General features: G+C 38.3%; 4 protein-coding genes across 16 annotated transcripts in view; 2 read left to right on the top strand and 2 right to left on the bottom strand.

Annotated features, from left to right (window-relative positions):
* The window catches only part of LOC120466809 (inactive rhomboid protein 2), a 311,775-nt gene that overhangs the window by 99,717 nt on the left and 186,154 nt on the right, over positions 1-25,904 (top strand). The window lies entirely within an intron of this gene.
* On the bottom strand, positions 3,729-12,964 carry LOC120480090 (uncharacterized). Of its 7 annotated transcripts, none has more exons than XM_089133995.1 (17): positions 11,066-12,964; positions 9,658-10,348; positions 9,421-9,492; positions 8,594-8,883; positions 8,365-8,495; positions 8,150-8,259; positions 7,528-7,653; positions 7,268-7,385; positions 6,945-7,007; positions 6,446-6,500; positions 6,180-6,271; positions 5,867-5,984; positions 5,656-5,763; positions 5,409-5,574; positions 5,064-5,198; positions 4,196-4,349; positions 3,729-3,817 (listed from the first exon to the last, which is right to left on the bottom strand). In XM_089133995.1, exons 5-14 carry the CDS (start codon positions 8,371-8,373, stop codon positions 5,477-5,479), a joined length of 897 nt encoding a protein of 298 aa, XP_088990121.1. In that variant the 5' UTR covers positions 8,374-8,495; positions 8,594-8,883; positions 9,421-9,492; positions 9,658-10,348; positions 11,066-12,964; the 3' UTR covers positions 3,729-3,817; positions 4,196-4,349; positions 5,064-5,198; positions 5,409-5,476. The 7 variants fall into 7 exon arrangements, with proteins under 7 accessions (XP_088990121.1, XP_088990122.1, XP_088990125.1 ...); XM_089133996.1 differs by having other exon boundaries at positions 8,365-8,389; XM_089133999.1 differs by having other exon boundaries at positions 7,528-7,703; positions 8,150-8,495.
* LOC148977669 (uncharacterized) lies at positions 15,786-22,226 on the top strand. 7 transcript variants are annotated; one of them, XM_089134003.1, is made up of 16 exons: positions 15,786-16,293; positions 16,459-16,530; positions 17,068-17,357; positions 17,562-17,586; positions 17,692-17,801; positions 18,298-18,423; positions 18,566-18,683; positions 18,944-19,006; positions 19,451-19,505; positions 19,680-19,771; positions 19,967-20,084; positions 20,188-20,295; positions 20,377-20,542; positions 20,755-20,889; positions 21,606-21,759; positions 22,138-22,226. In XM_089134003.1, the coding sequence occupies exons 4-13, from the start codon at positions 17,578-17,580 to the stop codon at positions 20,472-20,474; spliced, it is 897 nt and encodes a 298-aa protein (XP_088990129.1). In that variant the 5' UTR covers positions 15,786-16,293; positions 16,459-16,530; positions 17,068-17,357; positions 17,562-17,577; the 3' UTR covers positions 20,475-20,542; positions 20,755-20,889; positions 21,606-21,759; positions 22,138-22,226. The 7 variants fall into 7 exon arrangements, with proteins under 7 accessions (XP_088990129.1, XP_088990128.1, XP_088990127.1 ...); XM_089134002.1 differs by having other exon boundaries at positions 17,456-17,586; XM_089134001.1 differs by lacking the exon at positions 17,562-17,586 and having other exon boundaries at positions 15,786-16,253.
* LOC148977668 (uncharacterized) overlaps positions 24,064-25,904 on the bottom strand; it is an 8,528-nt gene continuing 6,687 nt past the window's right edge. Inside the window, exon 11 of the mRNA XM_089134595.1 lies at positions 24,064-24,366. Within this exon, the coding sequence (XP_088990721.1) occupies positions 24,064-24,366 (303 nt within the window). The remainder of the gene's footprint in view (positions 24,367-25,904) is intronic.

Raw genomic sequence — 25,904 nt, 5'->3', positions numbered from 1 at the left:
CTAAAGTCAGTGGCGAGTTGCGCATGTTATTCATGCTATTTTAAGGGCACCTGGTTGGCCATAATCAATGTAGCGTGTGCACAACGAGCATACACTTTGCTTTTCTCATGTACACACAGATGCAGCAGTTTTCATTTTTTATAAAACCATGAACATTTTTACAAGGAAACATTCACAAATGAGGGGAATCATTGTTGTGTCCATGAAGATGTGAAAAACAGGCATAAATCTAGCTTACACATTCATCCAAATTTTTATACGCCTGTTTGAACAAAGCTAATTTGGGTGGGTTGCTATGGGAGATGGGCCCCATACAATGCCACGTGTTTTTCCAGCCCTGACGAGAACGTTGCTCTCCTCGCTTGTGAAGTGCTCCTTGCACACGCATGGAAAATCCTCCAATATAATAATTGGAAAGCGCACCTGCTCCTAAAGGGATAGTGAGATGTCGCTCTGATCTGGTTTATTTCATGTTAGGCCCAAACCACACCTATGAACAATGTAGCTACTTCATTTTAGATTTGCGTTGCACCCAAGAATCCCGTTGGTAGGCTATAATAGCAACAGCACCCAAGGTCCGGCCACAAAGTTACTGTTTCATGTTTTTATGTTTTAGATGTTAAAATAGGGCTCTTTCTTTGTCTCTCAAACATGGTTCAAGTTATGTATGAAATGGGGCTCAGCTCAATAACAGTCAGTCACTGTTGAATTGCAATGACTTTAAACAACAAAGCAAAATGCTCCAGGTCAAGGGATGAAATGCCATACAGTAATCTAAGACAAAGCAGGCTGTTGTATACAATGAATCTTCATATTAATTCCTAATATAATACACTACAGTACGTGCTAGAGGTGAATACACTCTAGATGTGATTAATATGGATTCTGTCCTCCATTAATTTTTTTTCAATTGGGATGTTTGCTAATGCCAGCCATAATGGGCAGAATGAATCTGCCTTATGTACAGTGTATCCTCTACAGGTTCTTTTTCATCCTTCCTCCAGTGTCCTCACTGTCCCATCAGTTTCCTCATCATTGTGGTAGTTATACTGTAACTGGCTAGTCTACTGTATTTCTAAGTCACATGTATAATGTCCTTTTCCCTCTTGATGTTCAGCAGACCATCTTTATAGAAATCACTAACTAGACTTAGACAAATGTACACTTTAACATGGGTAGAGTAAATGCTGACAAAATACTGAATTTGTCCTTGCATGATAGTGATTAAGCTGATGTGTATCCAGGGGAGGGCTGGGTCAAAATAATATACAATGAAATAAGACTTAATTAGGGGGCAGGAGGATTACAACAAGAAGACTTTTGTGTCAATCCTTTCTAATTTCCATCAAGTGTGACTGTCTGTCATTCCTTCCATACCAGGTAGTGATGAATAAGATATATGGCATTATAGAAGAGTTTGTTTACACATAACATGTCCAGATCATGTCTGATTAATGTGTTGTTATGTTAATGTTAATATGATGTTAATATCCCATTTCAATTAATTCATTATGCCTTATGTGAGACGCCATAAATGTAAAAATATCAGGGCTCAACTAATAACTGGGATTTGGCCTCCTCCTCCTCAGGATGAAATTTGCTGGTGGTACTTCATTCTACATCCCAATTATCCTCCATGGAGCACTGAGACTCATACTATATCTGATGGGACTGATGATGGGGGTATCATCTGCAAACTTGATCTTGGTCGTTTCTCCTCCAGCAGTAGGAGCAATAACTGTACTGTACTGCTGCTGGTGATTTGTACTACTGATCCTCGTGACCCGTCCTGCGCCACCCATGAACCCATGTCTTGTGCCACCTGTCCTATTCACTGTGCCACTGACTTGCTGTCCCATGCACTGACCTGCACAACTCATTTTGTTTTGTGACACTTGCCTACTCTCACATGGCACTCACTCAATATCCCATCTGATGTGCCTACTGTCCGTCATTAGTCACTGTCCAATGGGTTAGGTTTAGGATTAGGTTAAGGGTCAGGTTTTTAACATTTTGTAAGTCTCACGGGACATAGACTAGTGGTACAGGACAATAAGTGAGTGGGGCAGGACAGTGTACAGGACAGACGAGTGGCACGAGCCACCAGCAGCAGTATAATACAGTGTTTGCTCCTATTACCTCTCTACAGCCTTATGGTGGCCTATCTGTATTGATGTTTCCATATTGTTAAAATTGACCAATTTAATTATATGAAAGTATCAAGTGACACAGATCTATATTGCTGTTCATGACTTGCAGGCTGGAGAACAGATTGAGGATCTATCATGTTATATGCTAAGCTATGCACGCATAGGTGTTAATTGACTCCAAATGTAGCAGAGTAAACAGCCAGGTTGATGGCATTTTCCACAGCCTGGTAAGCAAACTGATAGGGATCCATGATTGATGATACAATAGTATGTAGCATGAATGCAGACCAAAAAGTCATTTTTTTTTTTGGTTTTTTTTATCCAAATCAAGTAAAATCAGAATCAAGTCAATAATTTTTTTTTTATCCAAATCAAGTAAAATCAGAATAAACATGGACTTGGAGCTTATCATAACTTTTAAAGACACATTCTACTTTCCATTTTCAGAAAAAAAGGGTGTCTGGCAGATATAGGCTTAGTCAATGAGGAGTTGGTCGGCTGGTAAATTGAGAAATGTCCAGGGATGAGAGATATGAGACTGTGAAAAGTGTGAGTGCTGGTGTTCTAACATGCAGCTTAATTATACTTTCAGACACTGGCTACGACCTTGTTGTCCTGTTTCCAACTCTGAACCTATCACCACTAATACTGAAATGATCACTTTTTTCATGTTAATTTAAATACTATCCTGCTTAAATACATTGGTTTTGAATATATGAAAAACAAGATTAATGGGTTTTTATCAAATCTCTGATCTGTCAAGTCAACACAGCGCGTTAAGTACTGCCAAGTGACACCAGGTCCCATGGACAATTTTTGACTTTTGATTTCACCAGTGCCACGTCTGCATCCTGAAGAGTTTTTATATTATGACAGTATAATGTAAAATGTAGATTTTGAATAAAGACTACAAGGCAATTATGTACTTTATGCACTTTTTACAATCACAAATTATTTACACTTTCAAATTCATTCAAGTTTATTGTAGCCATTTCCAGTTGAAGAAATCTATCTTTGTGTGCTCACATGTACCACAAAACACATCTGACACAAGAAAATTCAATAGAGCATAAATGAGCTCCCTATTGTCCTTTAAGTGCTAAAGTTGAGGTTGAAATGTCACAGTCCAGAATGCATAAAACAGTCCACCCAGAGGGCCAATCCATTCAGTCAATATTGCAATTATATTACACACTCATGATTGAAGTATATGAAGTTGCAGTGCAAAATAATTTCACAATTAACAACACCTAATGTTGATAACTGAATTATCATAGGGTTAGTGCATATTTACATGTCTGATAGCTTGGGGGTTAGCCTGCTAATAAAAGGTAGCCAGAGTCTGGCCATTCTGCAGCGATAAATTATTGCTTGCTGGAGGTTGTTGAAGACAAGCTGGAAATTGTTGAAGTTGAAAAAGAAAGGATCAGCAGATTTTAAAAACAAAACAGAGTGGTCTCCTTTCTAATCTTCTTCTGACTCTGGACTACTAAGGTTATATTCGTCATCAGTGTCCGATCTGCATTCTGTGTCCTGTATCTGGAGGTCATCAACTATAGCACTATACGTGCTCACAGCTTGTTGGCATAAACTCTCCAGTGCATAAGACCTCCGCATGAGGACACTTTTGAAACCAGCTGCAGCATCCTCTGACAAGTCACCAAAATCTGTAACATACATAAACATGGGAATTACTAATATTGTTCAAAAATTATAGCATGTAGAACCACATATGACATAAAAATGTTACTTGTTCTCAAATTCAATTGAACTCAAATTCATTGAAACTGTATGTTTAACATCCTATATACGGTACCCTTAAACGTCGGTTATATTGACGATCCTGGGACGTCATACAACTGACGCTTTACCTTTAATGTCGGTTAGGTGACGGGGTAGGTTTAGGATCCGGTAACGTCATCTAACCGATGTTTAAGGGTACCCTAAAAAGGCAGATGTTGACGTATGGTCAAAAGACGTCCCAAGACATCAGTTATATGACGTCTTGGGATGAGACTGCGCTGTAATAGCCAATCACAATTTACCTTTAATTTTCCGATTGGTTGATTTTGTGGCACACTTGTAACGCTCTTGCACGTTGAGCGAGCATGTCAAGAGTTGAGCGCGCACAGAATTAAGAGGTTGAGAGAGAGAGAGAGGGACTTGACAGGAGTGCAGAGAATAAGTTTGAGAGAGCACCTGTAAACAGAGTGAGAGGGGTTATTATTGCACGTGCATATGGCTAATAGCAAATACATTTATTGAGCACAGAATCATTTTTTTTTCTTTGCTCAAACAATTTTTTTTTTTTGCGATTGTTAATTTCTGTTCAAAATATAATGCATTGGGGGGGGGGGGGGGGGGGGGGCTAAACAAAGTGTGAGGGTGGAGCAGAGTCGTACAACTAATGTAGAAAACAATAAAACTTGTGGCTCTTTTCCACTGACTGGTACCAGATCCACTTGACTCTTTTGGTTCCACCTCTGTTGAAGTTCCAACAATGATGTGCAGATAGCTCTGTGGTCATTGTTATTGCTAGCATCATGTTAACGTTCTGAGCAGGTCCTCAACAGCAGCTTAGAGTTAGCGAGACAGGACAGCCGATAGAGTAAATATTGCTCCCCAAAAACATGTCTGTAATGCGATGATTTCAGAATACTGTTGATTTTATCTGTTCTGCTGTAGTGATTGCTGTTACAAACTTTTACAAAATGGTGATGCAAAGATAGTTCACTTCAGTATCGCTATAGCAACCGGTTCCATGAAATGGTACTTTTATGCAGTAGAAAATTAAACCAAAAATTTGAAACCAAACCAAGTAGTCATGTTGAGGTGAGTGGAACCAATACCATTCAATGGAAAAGGGACTATACATATGTTAGTGAGGAAAAAAAAAATCCAAATTTGACTTACAGCCCATTCTGATGTTCTCTTTCAGCTTCTCCACTCCCTTTATCTCCTTATGGAGAGATGTGATGTGCTGAGACATCTCCTTAACCAGGATGCTCTGCTCCTCCTCAAGAGACCGTTTTAACCTGAAGGAGTGACCTTTAGGTAGTGGGAATAGATGGAAATATGAAAAAGTGATTTAGTATTTACGATTAAGTTATAAACTAAAACATATGAGAGAGAGAGAGAGAGAGAGAGAGAGGGAGAGAGAGAGAGAGAGAGGGAGAGAGAGGGAGAGAGAGAGAGGGAGATTTTGCAGTATACAGACAGGTATACATTTTCAAGAACATGTCAGGACTACCACCATACCATCCTCACGTCTCTCCCAAGGCAGGATGTAGTCCTCTGTCGAATTTGAGCCCAACTCCTCATCAATTTTATCTTCTGCAATAGCATTGTACAGCTGGATCTTTTGTTTCATTTTTTTTTAATTCTCTTATTTTTCTTCTTTTTCTCTGTCTTGTCTGGTTGCTATCTGCAAAGCGAAATAAGAAAACTATCAGGAAAACTGTTTTTGTTTGTTTGCAATGTGCCATTTGAATATCAGTCAACCAACCATGCTGACGATAGAGTTCCTGCTTCTTGCGTAGCAGAGCCACTATGATGCTCTCTATCTCAGCCCTGAGATCCTCTGTTGCTCCCTGTTCTGCTGTGCTCCCTGGCTCTTAATAGGAAACACAATTATTTCAGAAATTGTTTAATTTAAAAATGTCTGATCACCTTAAGTAGTTAATATTTGAATAAACTAATTAACAGATGTGATTTACCTGTGACTGTCCACTGCTGAACATCACACACCCACTGCTGTGCTGTTTGTTCAGTGATGTCATTCTTCTGGCGGAAATCACTGAAGCTGGCAACTTCCAGCTTTACCTTCTCGGAAATCTTTAAATCACACAAAAATAAAAAATACCATACAAGCTTTCAGACAATACCGAGATCAAATTGAAATTCCATAACCTACAGTTTATAAATTAATAGATGAATGAGCTTATTACAGATGGATAGACGCCAGCTCTGCAGTTTGTTGTTAAAATGTATGTTGTGTCAGGCAAAAGGACCATTGGGAAATGCCCTTACTTTGATGTATCTGCAGGCTAAGACTTTATGAAGGTTCTCTGTCTTTTTTCTGTTCCACCCCATGGCCTGTTGCGTAAGCATATTCTCTCTCCCTGATTACAAAAAAATATGCATGCATGATTGGATCAGTTTACATGAGAAAGACCATTGCAGTTAGACATGACCAAACACAAAAATTACTTTAGTGCAAGGATAACATGAAAATTACATTTTAGAAGTCAGAAATACCTCATCATAGTGTATGGTTTGTATTGTGTCATACCAACCTGCCTTTGTCATGTACTTTGTGACAAGAGCTGCCCTGGATAGAAAGCTGTTTACCTAGATAAACAATACAGAAATTAATGTATTCCTATATAACATAAAAAAAAAAATGTATGTATATGTGAACATGTAGCCATACTGTTTTATTGTTTGTCTTATTGTTTAACTAATATCTTATCAGATAATGCAGATAATGAATTTGCAGATAATGAATTTCCCTAACATGATCAAATGAGTGTATATAATTAAATAGTGAAGCTCAGAGGGAACAAAGCTTGAAATAGTGATGCATCATGCATAAAACACCACTGCTCACTTCACTTTTTTATTTCAACAAAATATGTGTTGCAACTACAGTTCAGATCGTGCTCTGATGGTCATTCGAGCAAGCATAGATCTTTGTTTGGTACCCTGATGTACTTTATCCTTCACACACTGCTTAAATGTATCAGTAAAATCTCCTATATCTACATAGTTACAATAATGTCTGTAATAACATACTTGCTCAACTTCCTCTCCAACAGTGTTCCCTGCTCCATCCTGATTCATACCGCCCCATCTCACCTGCAACAGTGTTGGATTAATTTCATACCATAACTTTAAATAATGTCATTTATTATGTGCACATTCAAATCTTTTTCACTTTAAAGGTGTCATATTTTATCTGCATAATATACTACACAAGATATACTAATCACAGACTTACAACTTAGTATATTACTACTAATAACAATTTAAAATAATAAAAAACAATCATTGCACGACTTCTAGCACTAGCTGCCTGCTGGCTACTGTTGCATCTAAATTTCAGTAATTTGAGGTACCTCGCATTTTGCTGTATGAGCTTTGGCATGCATCACACTAAGAAATGGCCTCATTTCCATCAGTGGTTGAAGATCGGATGATTCTTCAGTCGCTTTGCTTAGGTATGGCTGCCAGTACCTAAAAAGAAGCACAGCATTAGTAGGCATTAACTAATACTTTGCCTGGCCATCAATATAAAATGACTGAAAAAAAAAAACAGGCACTTGCCATTTAATGTACAGTAGGTTGACCAAGTTTCAATATGAAAGAGAAAAATTACCTGCAGACAACATCCATGCAGAAGAAAGTGACATTGGCCCTCTCTGACAATTGTTTCTGTAAAAACATTGGGTCGGCAAAGACCTCGCCACGGTAGTGGTCCAGTCCACGCAGCAATATCCCGTGTCTGATGCACAAGAGGACAATATTTTTAATGATCTGTTTACACAATAAGACCTGTGGAAAACAGAGCTAATCAAAAACCTCTATTCAAAGCTTAAATCCATTTGCACATACGCACGCACACAAACACTCATCCCCATCAATCCTCAATCGCAAACACTCATCCCCATCAAGTAATTTATTTTAAAAATAAATAAAGTGATGAAGCCAATCAGTATATGGGGATGATTGGGAGGCCATGATGGACAGAGGCCAAGGAGCAAATTTGACCAGGATGTCGGCATTACACCCGACTCTTTTTGAAGGACAACCTGGGATTTTTAATGACCACAGAGTCAGGACCTCAGTTTAACATCTCATCTGAAGGACGGAAAGGACTTTACTTCCCATTAGGAAATACCTGACTCTGAACCTGACTCTGATGCATTTATCCACAATTGAGTTTCCACAGGGTGTGACAAGTGCAAGTACAATTGCATACTTCTGATCTACCCACATACCTGCAGACTGCCACTTGTATGCCCTCTTCATCTATTTTGGACGATGATTTTTTTGACATCTCCTTACTTGCCCTGAACCTTGAAACGCCACATGTTCCACTGTTATCTGCCTGTAAAGTTAGATATCACTCATCTTAACAAATAGAAAACAGAAAAGACAAACAAACAAACATAAACAATAGATATACTGTCTTAATATGCAGTATTAGACATACTCTTGTCATGCTGCTGCCTCTGATGCTGGACAATAAAAGTCATTTACTTCACACATCACATCTTCTGTATGTTTGCAAAAACAATATTCGAAAAAACTTTTCTGGAACGTATCTGCACAGACATTCCCTGGCTATGACATAAAAAATTTTTAGTGTTTACAGAAAATAAATATCACAATATTAGATACATTAATATGATTATGTGTTACAATGATTCAAGCAGATTTACCCTTCCAGCCTGAACAGAACGGTGCTCCAGTAGCTTTAAAAAGGCATGCCTTGACATCGAAGGAGCCGAAACTTTAATGTGAGCAAAAGCGTCGAAGACGTCAAACCTATATAGTGCATTTTTGGTTGACATCTCTTTCAGCGGACAGTTTAGCATCAAGCAGCACTGGCCTTGCTGCTTTTGCCCTTGTATCAGCGTGTAGCTGCCGCTGTGCCCATGCTGTTTTTTTTCAGCTGCCACATTAACCTCAACTGAGTCAAGCGTGTCCCTCAGCTATTGAAGACGTGTATCTAAAAAAAATAAATGAAAATAAATAACTGTTAAACAACCCTTCGATTGAGTGAAGGCACAATAGGTAAAATTGACTGAATGGTACAACAATAATTATTAAAATCTGACATTGACCAAGCCATACATGACAGTGTCCATTCAATGTTGGTTTAATGTACTGTATATGGATTTGATCATGGTATCACGAACCATTGTATCACAATGGTTTCACAAAACGTGTAATATGCTTCCGATAATAGACCAGTTTGAAATGAAGAGTAGGAGTGTCTATCACTCCCCAAAATAGGAAAAAATTTCTAAAAGCGAGCTATGCAAAAGCAATGAGTGCAGAATTGTAAAAATTTATAATATAATGCACATTCTTTCTACAACAACAAAATACAAATACAAACACAAACCACTTTTAATGTAGTTACGTGGAGAAGAAGTGTGAGACATCAACAACAATGAATCGAGGAAAAGTTTACAGGGTCATTAGAAAAGTTGTTGATATGGAGGGATAGGAAATGTTATAGGGATTATACAGACATACTGACCAAGACTTGCAGTCATCTCTTCTTCGATGTGAGGGACTTCCTCAGACACTGTGATCACTTGAACTTCAGAAGCTGTAAAGGCCAATGCAATAGGTTATCTATTCTATCAGGGTCTTACTGTAAAGCATCATATATTTCACCCCAGAAAATTCACAAAATTCCATCATACATCTCACCAGCATTTAGATATTAGATAATAATCATTATTAAACTATAACAGTGTAATAAACAACGAACCTAATGCACAACGTTTTTTGTTTTTTTTGACGTTTCTTACGTCTGTTACTTGTGGCCGCTGCGCTTGCGACTGCTTTCCCTCTCTTAGTCCTCTTTCTTTTTTGAGGGACATGGCTTCCCATTGCAGCCTATATGAAAATAAAATATTAATGTTTTCTAATAGAATATCAGACTTATGGTTATGTTTGGACTTTGGACGCAAAGTAACTAACATTAAAAAAACACAAAACTAAAACTACAAGACATAAAATACTACACTACTCCAATGTCCATTAAATGTCAAGAACATCAACAGCAACTACAACAAACAATCTGTAATACCAATAGTTATTTGACATAGATATGGGTGTAAAGTTGTCAAAATTTTCAGCAGCCATATGCCATCTGACCTCACTAGGATCTTCGAAGACTGCTGGGTGGTTTTCCGACATGGTGCATGCACAGATACAATACAAAAATACAGACAATAGACAAACAGTACAAATATGAAGATGAGTGTGTGCGTGCGTGCGTGTTTGTGTGAGTGAGAGAGAGAGAGAGAGAGTGTGTGTGTGTGTGTGTGTGTGTGTGAGAGAGAGAGACTAGAGAGAAACAGTGAGAGAGAGATTGAAAGAGTGGCTCTTAAAAGTGCCTTTGTTTTCTATATAAAACTGAAATAGAGACAGAGAAATGGAGATAAGATGCAAATAATCTGTAGAACAGACAAGAAAGCATAATTAGATGCATCTCTGAGAAAAAAAAATTAATGTCTACATTAATGCGAGACACTAAAGGTGAATAGGGTAAAATTTTTAAAATAAATGAATCTATTACCATGATCACCATGAACCTTCCTCAGTTGATTAATTACACAAGTATATAAAAACAATGTATTATAAGTTTTTGAAATTTGTATGTTTAATTATGCAAAATAGGAAATATCTCATTAAATATGCACAATTTTGCATATATATTTTCGGTAACAAATCTGAACACATGATAAATCCAGGTGGAAAATTATTTTTTCATTTAGTTTACACAAGATGGAAAAAGAATATCAGATGGATTTCAGGATAGGGCCTAACGTTAACGTTATATGCTTTCATCTCACTTTTCATCAAAAACAAACGATTTTCACTATATTTCTTTGGTGTACATGGTGCTACAGTACAGAGGATGATATGTTGGTAACGTTACTGGAGAATGACAAAAAAAATAATTTTGAGAAAACGTCTTTTAAATATTTCTTAAAATGCATACTTTTTTTTAGAGAAAAACAACTAACGTTAGCAGCTAACTTTATTTACAGACACGATATCATGTCAAATATTTAGCAATGAACAATAGCCTACAAGCGATCTAAAACGCATTAAAACTTATATTTCAACATTTATATTTAGTAAATAAGTAGCAGGTCTGAGATACATACCGATTGGTAGAGGGGATCCTCGCAATGACGGAAAAACCGCGAAAGTGCCGTGGGGTCGCCGCCATGGCAACACGTCCGATTTAACATTAATTTATTATAAGTCTTTATCATTTTTTTCGTTGTCTGTATATGCCTATCTGTCAATTGAGTAAATTAAAGTAAAAAAAAAAAAAGTAAATTAGTCCAAATATTATTTACACCAGGCTGATGGATGGGGAGTTTGATTGATCGAGCCTGCCAGTTATCCGTGTGTCCATCACGGATTCAGAATTTGACAATGTGGAAAACTGTTATACACAAAATGATCAGGGGAGATAATATGTTCACAGTTTAATGAGGCTACATTTCATCCCGAACAGACAACTCGAATAGCCTAAAGTGTCAAAATCAGCAATAGGCAATCTCCAGTGAAGGTGAAACAATCTGTGGCGACCACCGAATATTCCGTGGTACGGTCACGGAAGAAACCCGTGGTCCCATCACGGAAGAATCCGTGGTGCCATCACAGAATTTGTCAATAAGCAAAAGGCTGTACAAACTGCAGGGGATAAGAAGTTCACAGTTTAATTAGACTACATGCATCACAAACACGGACAACTTGAATAGCCTAAAGTGTCAAAACCAGCAGCAATATCGCCCAGTAAAGGTGAAACAATCTGTGGCGACCACCGAATATTCCGTGGTACGGTCACGGAAGAAACCCGTGGTGCGATCACGGAATTTGTCAATAAGCAAAATGCTATAGAAACTGGTCAGGGGAGATAAAAAGTTCACAGTTTAATTAGACTACATGCATCACAAACCCAGACAACTTGAATAGCCAACCTAAAGTATCAAACTCAGCAGCAATATCGTCCAGTAAAGGTGTGGCGACCACCGAATATTCCGTGGTACGGTCACGGAAGAAACCCGTGGGCCCATCACGGAAGAATCCGTGGTGCCATCACAGAATTTGTCAAAAAGCAAAAGCTAGAAACTGGTCAGATAAGGAGTTCACAGTTTAATTAGACTACATGCATCACAAACACGGACAACTTGAATAGCCTAAAGTGTCAAAATCAGCAATAGGCAACCTCGTCCAGTGAAAGTGAAACAATCTGTGGCGACCACCGAATATTCCGTGGTACGGTCACGGAAGAAACCCGTGGTCCCATCACGGAAGAATCCGTGGTGCCATCACAGAATTTGTCAATAAGCAAAAGGCTGTACAAACTGCAGGGGATAAGAAGTTCACAGTTTAATTAGACTACATGCATCACAAACACGGACAACTTGAATAGCCTAAAGTGTCAAAACCAGCAGCAATATCGCCCAGTAAAGGTGAAACAATCTGTGGCGGCACCGAATATTCCGTGGTACGGTCACGGAAGAAACCCGTGGTCCCATCATTTGTCAATAAGCAAAATGCTATAACTGGTCAGGGAAGATACAAAAGTTCACAGTTTAATTAGACTACATGCATCACAAACCCAGACAGCTTGAATAGCCAACCTAAAGTATCAAAATCAGCAGCAATATCGTCCAGTAACGGTGAACCAATCTGTGGCGACCACCGAATATTCCGTGGTACGGTCACGGAATTCAGGGTGACCAGACGTTATCCTAGCGATCAAACGACGACAGAACAATGCAATATCAAGTTAAAATCAAATATGTAAAGTAAAGTACTTTAAGTAAATTCAGAATATATCTTTCCAGATTATAAAACGACGTCAATTGGGGGAGCGCGCAGGTATTGTAACAGCCCGTGTGTAGACCACGGATGCTGCCTGTCATTGACTTACATAGGCATCAATTCCGTGGGCACATCACGGATTTTTTGGCAAATCCGTGACACTGCAACGGATTTTGAGTTAAGAGTCCGTGTTCATTTCACGGAATTCTGTGAGATCAGGTTGAGATGTACGCCATATTGAGATAACAACCTGATCTCACAGAATTCCGTGAAATGAACACGGACTCTTAACTCAAAATCCGTTGCAGTGTCACGGATTTGCCAAAAAATCCGTGATGTGCCCACGGAATTGATGCCTATGTAAGTCAATGACAGGCAGCATCCGTGGTCTACACACGGGCTGTTACAATACCTGCGCGCTCCCCCAATTGACGTCGTTTTATAATCTGGAAAGATATATTCTGAATTTACTTAAAGTACTTTACTTTACATATTTGATTTTAACTTGATATTGCATTGTTCTGTCGTCGTTTGATCGCTAGGATAACGTCTGGTCACCCTGAATTCCGTGACCGTACCACGGAATATTCGGTGGTCGCCACAGATTGGTTCACCGTTACTGGACGATATTGCTGCTGATTTTGATACTTTAGGTTGGCTATTCAAGCTGTCTGGGTTTGTGATGCATGTAGTCTAATTAAACTGTGAACTTTTGTATCTTCCCTGACCAGTTATAGCATTTTGCTTATTGACAAATGATGGGACCACGGGTTTCTTCCGTGACCGTACCACGGAATATTCGGTGCCGCCACAGATTGTTTCACCTTTACTGGGCGATATTGCTGCTGGTTTTGACACTTTAGGCTATTCAAGTTGTCCGTGTTTGTGATGCATGTAGTCTAATTAAACTGTGAACTTCTTATCCCCTGCAGTTTGTACAGCCTTTTGCTTATTGACAAATTCTGTGATGGCACCACGGATTCTTCCGTGATGGGACCACGGGTTTCTTCCGTGACCGTACCACGGAATATTCGGTGGTCGCCACAGATTGTTTCACTTTCACTGGACGAGGTTGCCTATTGCTGATTTTGACACTTTAGGCTATTCAAGTTGTCCGTGTTTGTGATGCATGTAGTCTAATTAAACTGTGAACTCCTTATCTGACCAGTTTCTAGCTTTTGCTTTTTGACAAATTCTGTGATGGCACCACGGATTCTTCCGTGATGGGCCCACGGGTTTCTTCCGTGACCGTACCACGGAATATTCGGTGGTCGCCACACCTTTACTGGACGATATTGCTGCTGAGTTTGATACTTTAGGTTGGCTATTCAAGTTGTCTGGGTTTGTGATGCATGTAGTCTAATTAAACTGTGAACTTTTTATCTCCCCTGACCAGTTTCTATAGCATTTTGCTTATTGACAAATTCCGTGATCGCACCACGGGTTTCTTCCGTGACCGTACCACGGAATATTCGGTGGTCGCCACAGATTGTTTCACCTTTACTGGGCGATATTGCTGCTGGTTTTGACACTTTAGGCTATTCAAGTTGTCCGTGTTTGTGATGCATGTAGTCTAATTAAACTGTGAACTTCTTATCCCCTGCAGTTTGTACAGCCTTTTGCTTATTGACAAATTCTGTGATGGCACCACGGATTCTTCCGTGATGGGACCACGGGTTTCTTCCGTGACCGTACCACGGAATATTCGGTGGTCGCCACAGATTGTTTCACCTTCACTGGAGATTGCCTATTGCTGATTTTGACACTTTAGGCTATTCGAGTTGTCTGTTCGGGATGAAATGTAGCCTCATTAAACTGTGAACATATTATCTCCCCTGATCATTTTGTGTATAACAGTTTTCCACATTGTCAAATTCTGAATCCGTGATGGACACACGGATAACTGGCAGGCTCGATCAATCAAACTCCCCATCCATCAGCCTGGTGTAAATAATATTTGGACTAATTTACTTTTTTTTTTTTTTACTTTAATTTACTCAATTGACAGATAGGCATATACAGACAACGAAAAAAATGATAAAGACTTATAATAAATTAATGTTAAATCGGACGTGTTGCCATGGCGGCGACCCCACGGCACTTTCGCGGTTTTTCCGTCATTGCGAGGATCCCCTCTACCAATCGGTATGTATCTCAGACCTGCTACTTATTTACTAAATATAAATGTTGAAATATAAGTTTTAATGCGTTTTAGATCGCTTGTAGGCTATTGTTCATTGCTAAATATTTGACATGATATCGTGTCTGTAAATAACGTTAGCTGCTAACGTTAGTTGTTTTTCTCTAAAAAAAAGTATGCATTTTAAGAAATATTTAAAAGACGTTTTCTCAAAATTATTTTTTTTGTCATTCTCCAGTAACGTTACCAACATATCATCCTCTGTACTGTAGCACCATGTACACCAAAGAAATATAGTGAAAATCGTTTGTTTTTGATGAAAAGTGAGATGAAAGCATATAACGTTAACGTTAGGCCCTATCCTGAAATCCATCTGATATTCTTTTTCCATCTTGTGTAAACTAAATGAAAAAATAATTTTCCACCTGGATTTATCATGTGTTCAGATTTGTTACCGAAAATATATATGCAAAATTGTGCATATTTAATGAGATATTTCCTATTTTGCATAATTAAACATACAAATTTCAAAAACTTATAATACATTGTTTTTATATACTTGTGTAATTAATCAACTGAGGAAGGTTCATGGTGATCATGGTAATAGATTCATTTATTTTAAAAATTTTACCCTATTCACCTTTAGTGTCTCACATTAATGTAGACATTAATTTTTTTTTCTCAGAGATGCATCTAATTATGCTTTCTTGTCTGTTCTACAGATTATTTGCATCTTATCTCCATTTCTCTGTCTCTATTTCAGTTTTATATAGAAAACAAAGGCACTTTTAAGAGCCACTCTTTCAATCTCTCTCTCACTGTTTCTCTCTAGTCTCTCTCTCTCACACACACACACACACACACACACACTCTCTCTCTCTCTCTCTCACTCACACAGACACGCACGCACGCACACACTCATCTTCATATTTGTACTGTTTGTCTATTGTCTGTATTTTTGTATTGTATCTGTGCATGCACCATGTCGGAAAACCACCCAGCAGTCTTCGAAGATCCTAGTGAGGTCAGATGGCATATGGCTGCTGAAAATTTTGACAACTTTACACCCATATCTATGTCAAATAACTATTGGTATTACAGATTGTTTGTTGTAGTTGCTGTTGATGTTCTTGACATTTAATGGACATTGGAGTAGTGTAGTATTTTATGTCTTGTAGTTTTAGTTTTGTGTTTTTTTAATGTTAGTTACTTTGCGTCCAAAGTCCAAACATAACCATAAGTCTGATATTCTATTAGAAAACATTAATATTTTATTTTCATATAGGCTGCAATGGGAAGCCATGTCCCTCAAAAAAGAAAGAGGACTAAGAGAGGGAAAGCAGTCGCAAGCGCAGCGGCCACAAGTAACAGACGTAAGAAACGTCAAAAAAAACAAAAAACGTTGTGCATTAGGTTCGTTGTTTATTACACTGTTATAGTTTAATAATGATTATTATCTAATATCTAAATGCTGGTGAGATGTATGATGGAATTTTGTGAATTTTCTGGGGTGAAATATATGATGCTTTACAGTAAGACCCTGATAGAATAGATAACCTATTGCATTGGCCTTTACAGCTTCTGAAGTTCAAGTGATCACAGTGTCTGAGGAAGTCCCTCACATCGAAGAAGAGATGACTGCAAGTCTTGGTCAGTATGTCTGTATAATCCCTATAACATTTCCTATCCCTCCATATCAACAACTTTTCTAATGACCCTGTAAACTTTTCCTCGATTCATTGTTGTTGATGTCTCACACTTCTTCTCCACGTAACTACATTAAAAGTGGTTTGTGTTTGTATTTGTATTTTGTTGTTGTAGAAAGAATGTGCATTATATTATAAATTTTTACAATTCTGCACTCATTGCTTTTGCATAGCTCGCTTTTAGAAATTTTTTCCTATTTTGGGGAGTGATAGACACTCCTACTCTTCATTTCAAACTGGTCTATTATCGGAAGCATATTACACGTTTTGTGAAACCATTGTGATACAATGGTTCGTGATACCATGATCAAATCCATATACAGTACATTAAACCAACATTGAATGGACACTGTCATGTATGGCTTGGTCAATGTCAGATTTTAATAATTATTGTTGTACCATTCAGTCAATTTTACCTATTGTGCCTTCACTCAATCGAAGGGTTGTTTAACAGTTATTTATTTTCATTTATTTTTTTTAGATACACGTCTTCAATAGCTGAGGGACACGCTTGACTCAGTTGAGGTTAATGTGGCAGCTGAAAAAAAACAGCATGGGCACAGCGGCAGCTACACGCTGATACAAGGGCAAAAGCAGCAAGGCCAGTGCTGCTTGATGCTAAACTGTCCGCTGAAAGAGATGTCAACCAAAAATGCACTATATAGGTTTGACGTCTTCGACGCTTTTGCTCACATTAAAGTTTCGGCTCCTTCGATGTCAAGGCATGCCTTTTTAAAGCTACTGGAGCACCGTTCTGTTCAGGCTGGAAGGGTAAATCTGCTTGAATCATTGTAACACATAATCATATTAATGTATCTAATATTGTGATATTTATTTTCTGTAAACACTAAAAATTTTTTATGTCATAGCCAGGGAATGTCTGTGCAGATACGTTCCAGAAAAGTTTTTTCGAATATTGTTTTTGCAAACATACAGAAGATGTGATGTGTGAAGTAAATGACTTTTATTGTCCAGCATCAGAGGCAGCAGCATGACAAGAGTATGTCTAATACTGCATATTAAGACAGTATATCTATTGTTTATGTTTGTTTGTTTGTCTTTTCTGTTTTCTATTTGTTAAGATGAGTGATATCTAACTTTACAGGCAGATAACAGTGGAACATGTGGCGTTTCAAGGTTCAGGGCAAGTAAGGAGATGTCAAAAAAATCATCGTCCAAAATAGATGAAGAGGGCATACAAGTGGCAGTCTGCAGGTATGTGGGTAGATCAGAAGTATGCAATTGTACTTGCACTTGTCACACCCTGTGGAAACTCAATTGTGGATAAATGCATCAGAGTCAGGTTCAGAGTCAGGTATTTCCTAATGGGAAGTAAAGTCCTTTCCGTCCTTCAGATGAGATGTTAAACTGAGGTCCTGACTCTGTGGTCATTAAAAATCCCAGGTTGTCCTTCAAAAAGAGTCGGGTGTAATGCCGACATCCTGGTCAAATTTGCTCCTTGGCCTCTGTCCATCATGGCCTCCCAATCATCCCCATATACTGATTGGCTTCATCACTTTATTTATTTTTAAAATAAATTACTTGATGGGGATGAGTGTTTGCGATTGAGGATTGATGGGGATGAGTGTTTGTGTGCGTGCGTATGTGCAAATGGATTTAAGCTTTGAATAGAGGTTTTTGATTAGCTCTGTTTTCCACAGGTCTTATTGTGTAAACAGATCATTAAAAATATTGTCCTCTTGTGCATCAGACACGGGATATTGCTGCGTGGACTGGACCACTACCGTGGCGAGGTCTTTGCCGACCCAATGTTTTTACAGAAACAATTGTCAGAGAGGGCCAATGTCACTTTCTTCTGCATGGATGTTGTCTGCAGGTAATTTTTCTCTTTCATATTGAAACTTGGTCAACCTACTGTACATTAAATGGCAAGTGCCTGTTTTTTTTTTTCAGTCATTTTATATTGATGGCCAGGCAAAGTATTAGTTAATGCCTACTAATGCTGTGCTTCTTTTTAGGTACTGGCAGCCATACCTAAGCAAAGCGACTGAAGAATCATCCGATCTTCAACCACTGATGGAAATGAGGCCATTTCTTAGTGTGATGCATGCCAAAGCTCATACAGCAAAATGCGAGGTACCTCAAATTACTGAAATTTAGATGCAACAGTAGCCAGCAGGCAGCTAGTGCTAGAAGTCGTGCAATGATTGTTTTTTATTATTTTAAATTGTTATTAGTAGTAATATACTAAGTTGTAAGTCTGTGATTAGTATATCTTGTGTAGTATATTATGCAGATAAAATATGACACCTTTAAAGTGAAAAAGATTTGAATGTGCACATAATAAATGACATTATTTAAAGTTATGGTATGAAATTAATCCAACACTGTTGCAGGTGAGATGGGGCGGTATGAATCAGGATGGAGCAGGGAACACTGTTGGAGAGGAAGTTGAGCAAGTATGTTATTACAGACATTATTGTAACTATGTAGATATAGGAGATTTTACTGATACATTTAAGCAGTGTGTGAAGGATAAAGTACATCAGGGTACCAAACAAAGATCTATGCTTGCTCGAATGACCATCAGAGCACGATCTGAACTGTAGTTGCAACACATATTTTGTTGAAATAAAAAAGTGAAGTGAGCAGTGGTGTTTTATGCATGATGCATCACTATTTCAAGCTTTGTTCCCTCTGAGCTTCACTATTTAATTATATACACTCATTTGATCATGTTAGGGAAATTCATTATCTGCAAATTCATTATCTGCATTATCTGATAAGATATTAGTTAAACAATAAGACAAACAATAAAACAGTATGGCTACATGTTCACATATACATACATTTTTTTTTTTATGTTATATAGGAATACATTAATTTCTGTATTGTTTATCTAGGTAAACAGCTTTCTATCCAGGGCAGCTCTTGTCACAAAGTACATGACAAAGGCAGGTTGGTATGACACAATACAAACCATACACTATGATGAGGTATTTCTGACTTCTAAAATGTAATTTTCATGTTATCCTTGCACTAAAGTAATTTTTGTGTTTGGTCATGTCTAACTGCAATGGTCTTTCTCATGTAAACTGATCCAATCATGCATGCATATTTTTTTGTAATCAGGGAGAGAGAATATGCTTACGCAACAGGCCATGGGGTGGAACAGAAAAAAGACAGAGAACCTTCATAAAGTCTTAGCCTGCAGATACATCAAAGTAAGGGCATTTCCCAATGGTCCTTTTGCCTGACACAACATACATTTTAACAACAAACTGCAGAGCTGGCGTCTATCCATCTGTAATAAGCTCATTCATCTATTAATTTATAAACTGTAGGTTATGGAATTTCAATTTGATCTCGGTATTGTCTGAAAGCTTGTATGGTATTTTTTATTTTTGTGTGATTTAAAGATTTCCGAGAAGGTAAAGCTGGAAGTTGCCAGCTTCAGTGATTTCCGCCAGAAGAATGACATCACTGAACAAACAGCACAGCAGTGGGTGTGTGATGTTCAGCAGTGGACAGTCACAGGTAAATCACATCTGTTAATTAGTTTATTCAAATATTAACTACTTAAGGTGATCAGACATTTTTAAATTAAACAATTTCTGAAATAATTGTGTTTCCTATTAAGAGCCAGGGAGCACAGCAGAACAGGGAGCAACAGAGGATCTCAGGGCTGAGATAGAGAGCATCATAGTGGCTCTGCTACGCAAGAAGCAGGAACTCTATCGTCAGCATGGTTGGTTGACTGATATTCAAATGGCACATTGCAAACAAACAAAAACAGTTTTCCTGATAGTTTTCTTATTTCGCTTTGCAGATAGCAACCAGACAAGACAGAGAAAAAGAAGAAAAATAAGAGAATTAAAAAAAAATGAAACAAAAGATCCAGCTGTACAATGCTATTGCAGAAGATAAAATTGATGAGGAGTTGGGCTCAAATTCGACAGAGGACTACATCCTGCCTTGGGAGAGACGTGAGGATGGTATGGTGGTAGTCCTGACATGTTCTTGAAAATGTATACCTGTCTGTATACTGCAAAATCTCCCTCTCTCTCTCTCCCTCTCTCTCCCTCTCTCTCTCTCTCTCTCCCTCTCTCTCTCTCTCTCTCTCTCTCTCTCATATGTTTTAGTTTATAACTTAATCGTAAATACTAAATCACTTTTTCATATTTCCATCTATTCCCACTACCTAAAGGTCACTCCTTCAGGTTAAAACGGTCTCTTGAGGAGGAGCAGAGCATCCTGGTTAAGGAGATGTCTCAGCACATCACATCTCTCCATAAGGAGATAAAGGGAGTGGAGAAGCTGAAAGAGAACATCAGAATGGGCTGTAAGTCAAATTTGGATTTTTTTTTCCTCACTAACATATGTATAGTCCCTTTTCCATTGAATGGTATTGGTTCCACTCACCTCAACATGACTCTACTTGGTTTGGTTTCAAATTTTTGGTTTAATTTTCTACTGCATAAAAGTACCATTTCATGGAACCGGTTGCTATAGCGATACTGAAGTGAACTATCTTTGCATCACCATTTTGTAAAAGTTTGTAACAGCAATCACTACAGCAGAACAGATAAAATCAACAGTATTCTGAAATCATCGCATTACAGACATGTTTTTGGGGAGCAATATTTACTCTATCGGCTGTCCTGTCTCGCTAACTCTAAGCTGCTGTTGAGGACCTGCTCAGAACGTTAACATGATGCTAGCAATAACAATGACCACAGAGCTATCTGCACATCATTGTTGGAACTTCAACAGAGGTGGAACCAAAAGAGTCAAGTGGATCTGGTACCAGTCAGTGGAAAAGAGCCACAAGTTTTATTGTTTTCTACATTAGTTGTACGACTCTGCTCCACCCTCACACTTTGTTTAGCCCCCCCCCCCCCCCCCCCCCCCAATGCATTATATTTTGAACAGAAATTAACAATCGCAAAAAAAAAAAATTGTTTGAGCAAAGAAAAAAAAATGATTCTGTGCTCAATAAATGTATTTGCTATTAGCCATATGCACGTGCAATAATAACCCCTCTCACTCTGTTTACAGGTGCTCTCTCAAACTTATTCTCTGCACTCCTGTCAAGTCCCTCTCTCTCTCTCTCAACCTCTTAATTCTGTGCGCGCTCAACTCTTGACATGCTCGCTCAACGTGCAAGAGCGTTACAAGTGTGCCACAAAATCAACCAATCGGAAAATTAAAGGTAAATTGTGATTGGCTATTACAGCGCAGTCTCATCCCAAGACGTCATATAACTGATGTCTTGGGACGTCTTTTGACCATACGTCAACATCTGCCTTTTTAGGGTACCCTTAAACATCGGTTAGATGACGTTACCGGATCCTAAACCTACCCCGTCACCTAACCGACATTAAAGGTAAAGCGTCAGTTGTATGACGTCCCAGGATCGTCAATATAACCGACGTTTAAGGGTACCGTATATAGGATGTTAAACATACAGTTTCAATGAATTTGAGTTCAATTGAATTTGAGAACAAGTAACATTTTTATGTCATATGTGGTTCTACATGCTATAATTTTTGAACAATATTAGTAATTCCCATGTTTATGTATGTTACAGATTTTGGTGACTTGTCAGAGGATGCTGCAGCTGGTTTCAAAAGTGTCCTCATGCGGAGGTCTTATGCACTGGAGAGTTTATGCCAACAAGCTGTGAGCACGTATAGTGCTATAGTTGATGACCTCCAGATACAGGACACAGAATGCAGATCGGACACTGATGACGAATATAACCTTAGTAGTCCAGAGTCAGAAGAAGATTAGAAAGGAGACCACTCTGTTTTGTTTTTAAAATCTGCTGATCCTTTCTTTTTCAACTTCAACAATTTCCAGCTTGTCTTCAACAACCTCCAGCAAGCAATAATTTATCGCTGCAGAATGGCCAGACTCTGGCTACCTTTTATTAGCAGGCTAACCCCCAAGCTATCAGACATGTAAATATGCACTAACCCTATGATAATTCAGTTATCAACATTAGGTGTTGTTAATTGTGAAATTATTTTGCACTGCAACTTCATATACTTCAATCATGAGTGTGTAATATAATTGCAATATTGACTGAATGGATTGGCCCTCTGGGTGGACTGTTTTATGCATTCTGGACTGTGACATTTCAACCTCAACTTTAGCACTTAAAGGACAATAGGGAGCTCATTTATGCTCTATTGAATTTTCTTGTGTCAGATGTGTTTTGTGGTACATGTGAGCACACAAAGATAGATTTCTTCAACTGGAAATGGCTACAATAAACTTGAATGAATTTGAAAGTGTAAATAATTTGTGATTGTAAAAAGTGCATAAAGTACATAATTGCCTTGTAGTCTTTATTCAAAATCTACATTTTACATTATACTGTCATAATATAAAAACTCTTCAGGATGCAGACGTGGCACTGGTGAAATCAAAAGTCAAAAATTGTCCATGGGACCTGGTGTCACTTGGCAGTACTTAACGCGCTGTGTTGACTTGACAGATCAGAGATTTGATAAAAACCCATTAATCTTGTTTTTCATATATTCAAAACCAATGTATTTAAGCAGGATAGTATTTAAATTAACATGAAAAAAGTGATCATTTCAGTATTAGTGGTGATAGGTTCAGAGTTGGAAACAGGACAACAAGGTCGTAGCCAGTGTCTGAAAGTATAATTAAGCTGCATGTTAGAACACCAGCACTCACACTTTTCACAGTCTCATATCTCTCATCCCTGGACATTTCTCAATTTACCAGCCGACCAACTCCTCATTGACTAAGCCTATATCTGCCAGACACCCTTTTTTTCTGAAAATGGAAAGTAGAATGTGTCTTTAAAAGTTATGATAAGCTCCAAGTCCATGTTTATTCTGATTTTACTTGATTTGGATAAAAAAAAAAATTATTGACTTGATTCTGATTTTACTTGATTTGGATAAAAAAAAACAAAAAAAAAAATGACTTTTTGGTCTGCATTCATGCTACATACTATTGTATCATCAATCATGGATCCCTATCAGTTTGCTTACCAGGCTGTGGAAAATGCCATCAACCTGGCTGTTTACTCTGCTACATTTGGAGTCAATTAACACCTATGCGTGCATAGCTTAGCATATAACATGATAGATCCTCAATCTGTTCTCCAGCCTGCAAGTCATGAACAGCAATATAGATCTGTGTCACTTGATACTTTCATATAATTAAATTGGTCAATTTTAACAATATGGAAACATCAATACAGATAGGCCACCATAAGGCTGTAGAGAGGTAATAGGAGCAAACACTGTATTATACTGCTGCTGGTGGCTCGTGCCACTCGTCTGTCCTGTACACTGTCCTGCCCCACTCACTTATTGTCCTGTACCACTAGTCTATGTCCCGTGAGACTTACAAAATGTTAAAAACCTGACCCTTAACCTAATCCTAAACCTAACCCATTGGACAGTGACTAATGACGGACAGTAGGCACATCAGATGGGATATTGAGTGAGTGCCATGTGAGAGTAGGCAAGTGTCACAAAACAAAATGAGTTGTGCAGGTCAGTGCATGGGACAGCAAGTCAGTGGCACAGTGAATAGGACAGGTGGCACAAGACATGGGTTCATGGGTGGCGCAGGACGGGTCACGAGGATCAGTAGTACAAATCACCAGCAGCAGTACAGTACAGTTATTGCTCCTACTGCTGGAGGAGAAACGACCAAGATCAAGTTTGCAGATGATACCCCCATCATCAGTCCCATCAGATATAGTATGAGTCTCAGTGCTCCATGGAGGATAATTGGGATGTAGAATGAAGTACCACCAGCAAATTTCATCCTGAGGAGGAGGAGGCCAAATCCCAGTTATTAGTTGAGCCCTGATATTTTTACATTTATGGCGTCTCACATAAGGCATAATGAATTAATTGAAATGGGATATTAACATCATATTAACATTAACATAACAACACATTAATCAGACATGATCTGGACATGTTATGTGTAAACAAACTCTTCTATAATGCCATATATCTTATTCATCACTACCTGGTATGGAAGGAATGACAGACAGTCACACTTGATGGAAATTAGAAAGGATTGACACAAAAGTCTTCTTGTTGTAATCCTCCTGCCCCCTAATTAAGTCTTATTTCATTGTATATTATTTTGACCCAGCCCTCCCCTGGATACACATCAGCTTAATCACTATCATGCAAGGACAAATTCAGTATTTTGTCAGCATTTACTCTACCCATGTTAAAGTGTACATTTGTCTAAGTCTAGTTAGTGATTTCTATAAAGATGGTCTGCTGAACATCAAGAGGGAAAAGGACATTATACATGTGACTTAGAAATACAGTAGACTAGCCAGTTACAGTATAACTACCACAATGATGAGGAAACTGATGGGACAGTGAGGACACTGGAGGAAGGATGAAAAAGAACCTGTAGAGGATACACTGTACATAAGGCAGATTCATTCTGCCCATTATGGCTGGCATTAGCAAACATCCCAATTGAAAAAAAATTAATGGAGGACAGAATCCATATTAATCACATCTAGAGTGTATTCACCTCTAGCACGTACTGTAGTGTATTATATTAGGAATTAATATGAAGATTCATTGTATACAACAGCCTGCTTTGTCTTAGATTACTGTATGGCATTTCATCCCTTGACCTGGAGCATTTTGCTTTGTTGTTTAAAGTCATTGCAATTCAACAGTGACTGACTGTTATTGAGCTGAGCCCCATTTCATACATAACTTGAACCATGTTTGAGAGACAAAGAAAGAGCCCTATTTTAACATCTAAAACATAAAAACATGAAACAGTAACTTTGTGGCCGGACCTTGGGTGCTGTTGCTATTATAGCCTACCAACGGGATTCTTGGGTGCAACGCAAATCTAAAATGAAGTAGCTACATTGTTCATAGGTGTGGTTTGGGCCTAACATGAAATAAACCAGATCAGAGCGACATCTCACTATCCCTTTAGGAGCAGGTGCGCTTTCCAATTATTATATTGGAGGATTTTCCATGCGTGTGCAAGGAGCACTTCACAAGCGAGGAGAGCAACGTTCTCGTCAGGGCTGGAAAAACACGTGGCATTGTATGGGGCCCATCTCCCATAGCAACCCACCCAAATTAGCTTTGTTCAAACAGGCGTATAAAAATTTGGATGAATGTGTAAGCTAGATTTATGCCTGTTTTTCACATCTTCATGGACACAACAATGATTCCCCTCATTTGTGAATGTTTCCTTGTAAAAATGTTCATGGTTTTATAAAAAATGAAAACTGCTGCATCTGTGTGTACATGAGAAAAGCAAAGTGTATGCTCGTTGTGCACACGCTACATTGATTATGGCCAACCA

This window comes from Pimephales promelas, chromosome 8, assembly GCF_988280905.1.
Source record: "Pimephales promelas chromosome 8, fPimPro1.hap1.1, whole genome shotgun sequence".
Taxonomy (NCBI): Eukaryota; Metazoa; Chordata; class Actinopteri; order Cypriniformes; family Leuciscidae; genus Pimephales; species Pimephales promelas.
This window is presented reverse-complemented; position numbering and strand designations above follow the sequence as displayed.

What these genes read in the sequence shown, in the direction of transcription:
- LOC120480090 (XM_089133993.1), bottom strand. Translation starts at nt 8,749, where the DNA reads ATGCTAAACTGTCCGCTGAAAGAGATGTCAACCAAAAATGCACTATAT. An exon ending in GTTCTGTTCAGGCTGGAAGG is followed by an intron (nt 8,260 to 8,593) that starts GTAAATCTGCTT and finishes CTAACTTTACAG; the next exon opens with GCAGATAACAGTGGAACATG. An exon ending in TAGCCTGCAGATACATCAAA is followed by an intron (nt 5,985 to 6,179) that starts GTAAGGGCATTT and finishes TGTGATTTAAAG; the next exon opens with ATTTCCGAGAAGGTAAAGCT.
- LOC148977669 (XM_089134001.1), top strand. Translation starts at nt 17,202, where the DNA reads ATGCTAAACTGTCCGCTGAAAGAGATGTCAACCAAAAATGCACTATAT. An exon ending in GTTCTGTTCAGGCTGGAAGG is followed by an intron (nt 17,358 to 17,691) that starts GTAAATCTGCTT and finishes CTAACTTTACAG; the next exon opens with GCAGATAACAGTGGAACATG. An exon ending in TGCATGGATGTTGTCTGCAG is followed by an intron (nt 18,424 to 18,565) that starts GTAATTTTTCTC and finishes GCTTCTTTTTAG; the next exon opens with GTACTGGCAGCCATACCTAA.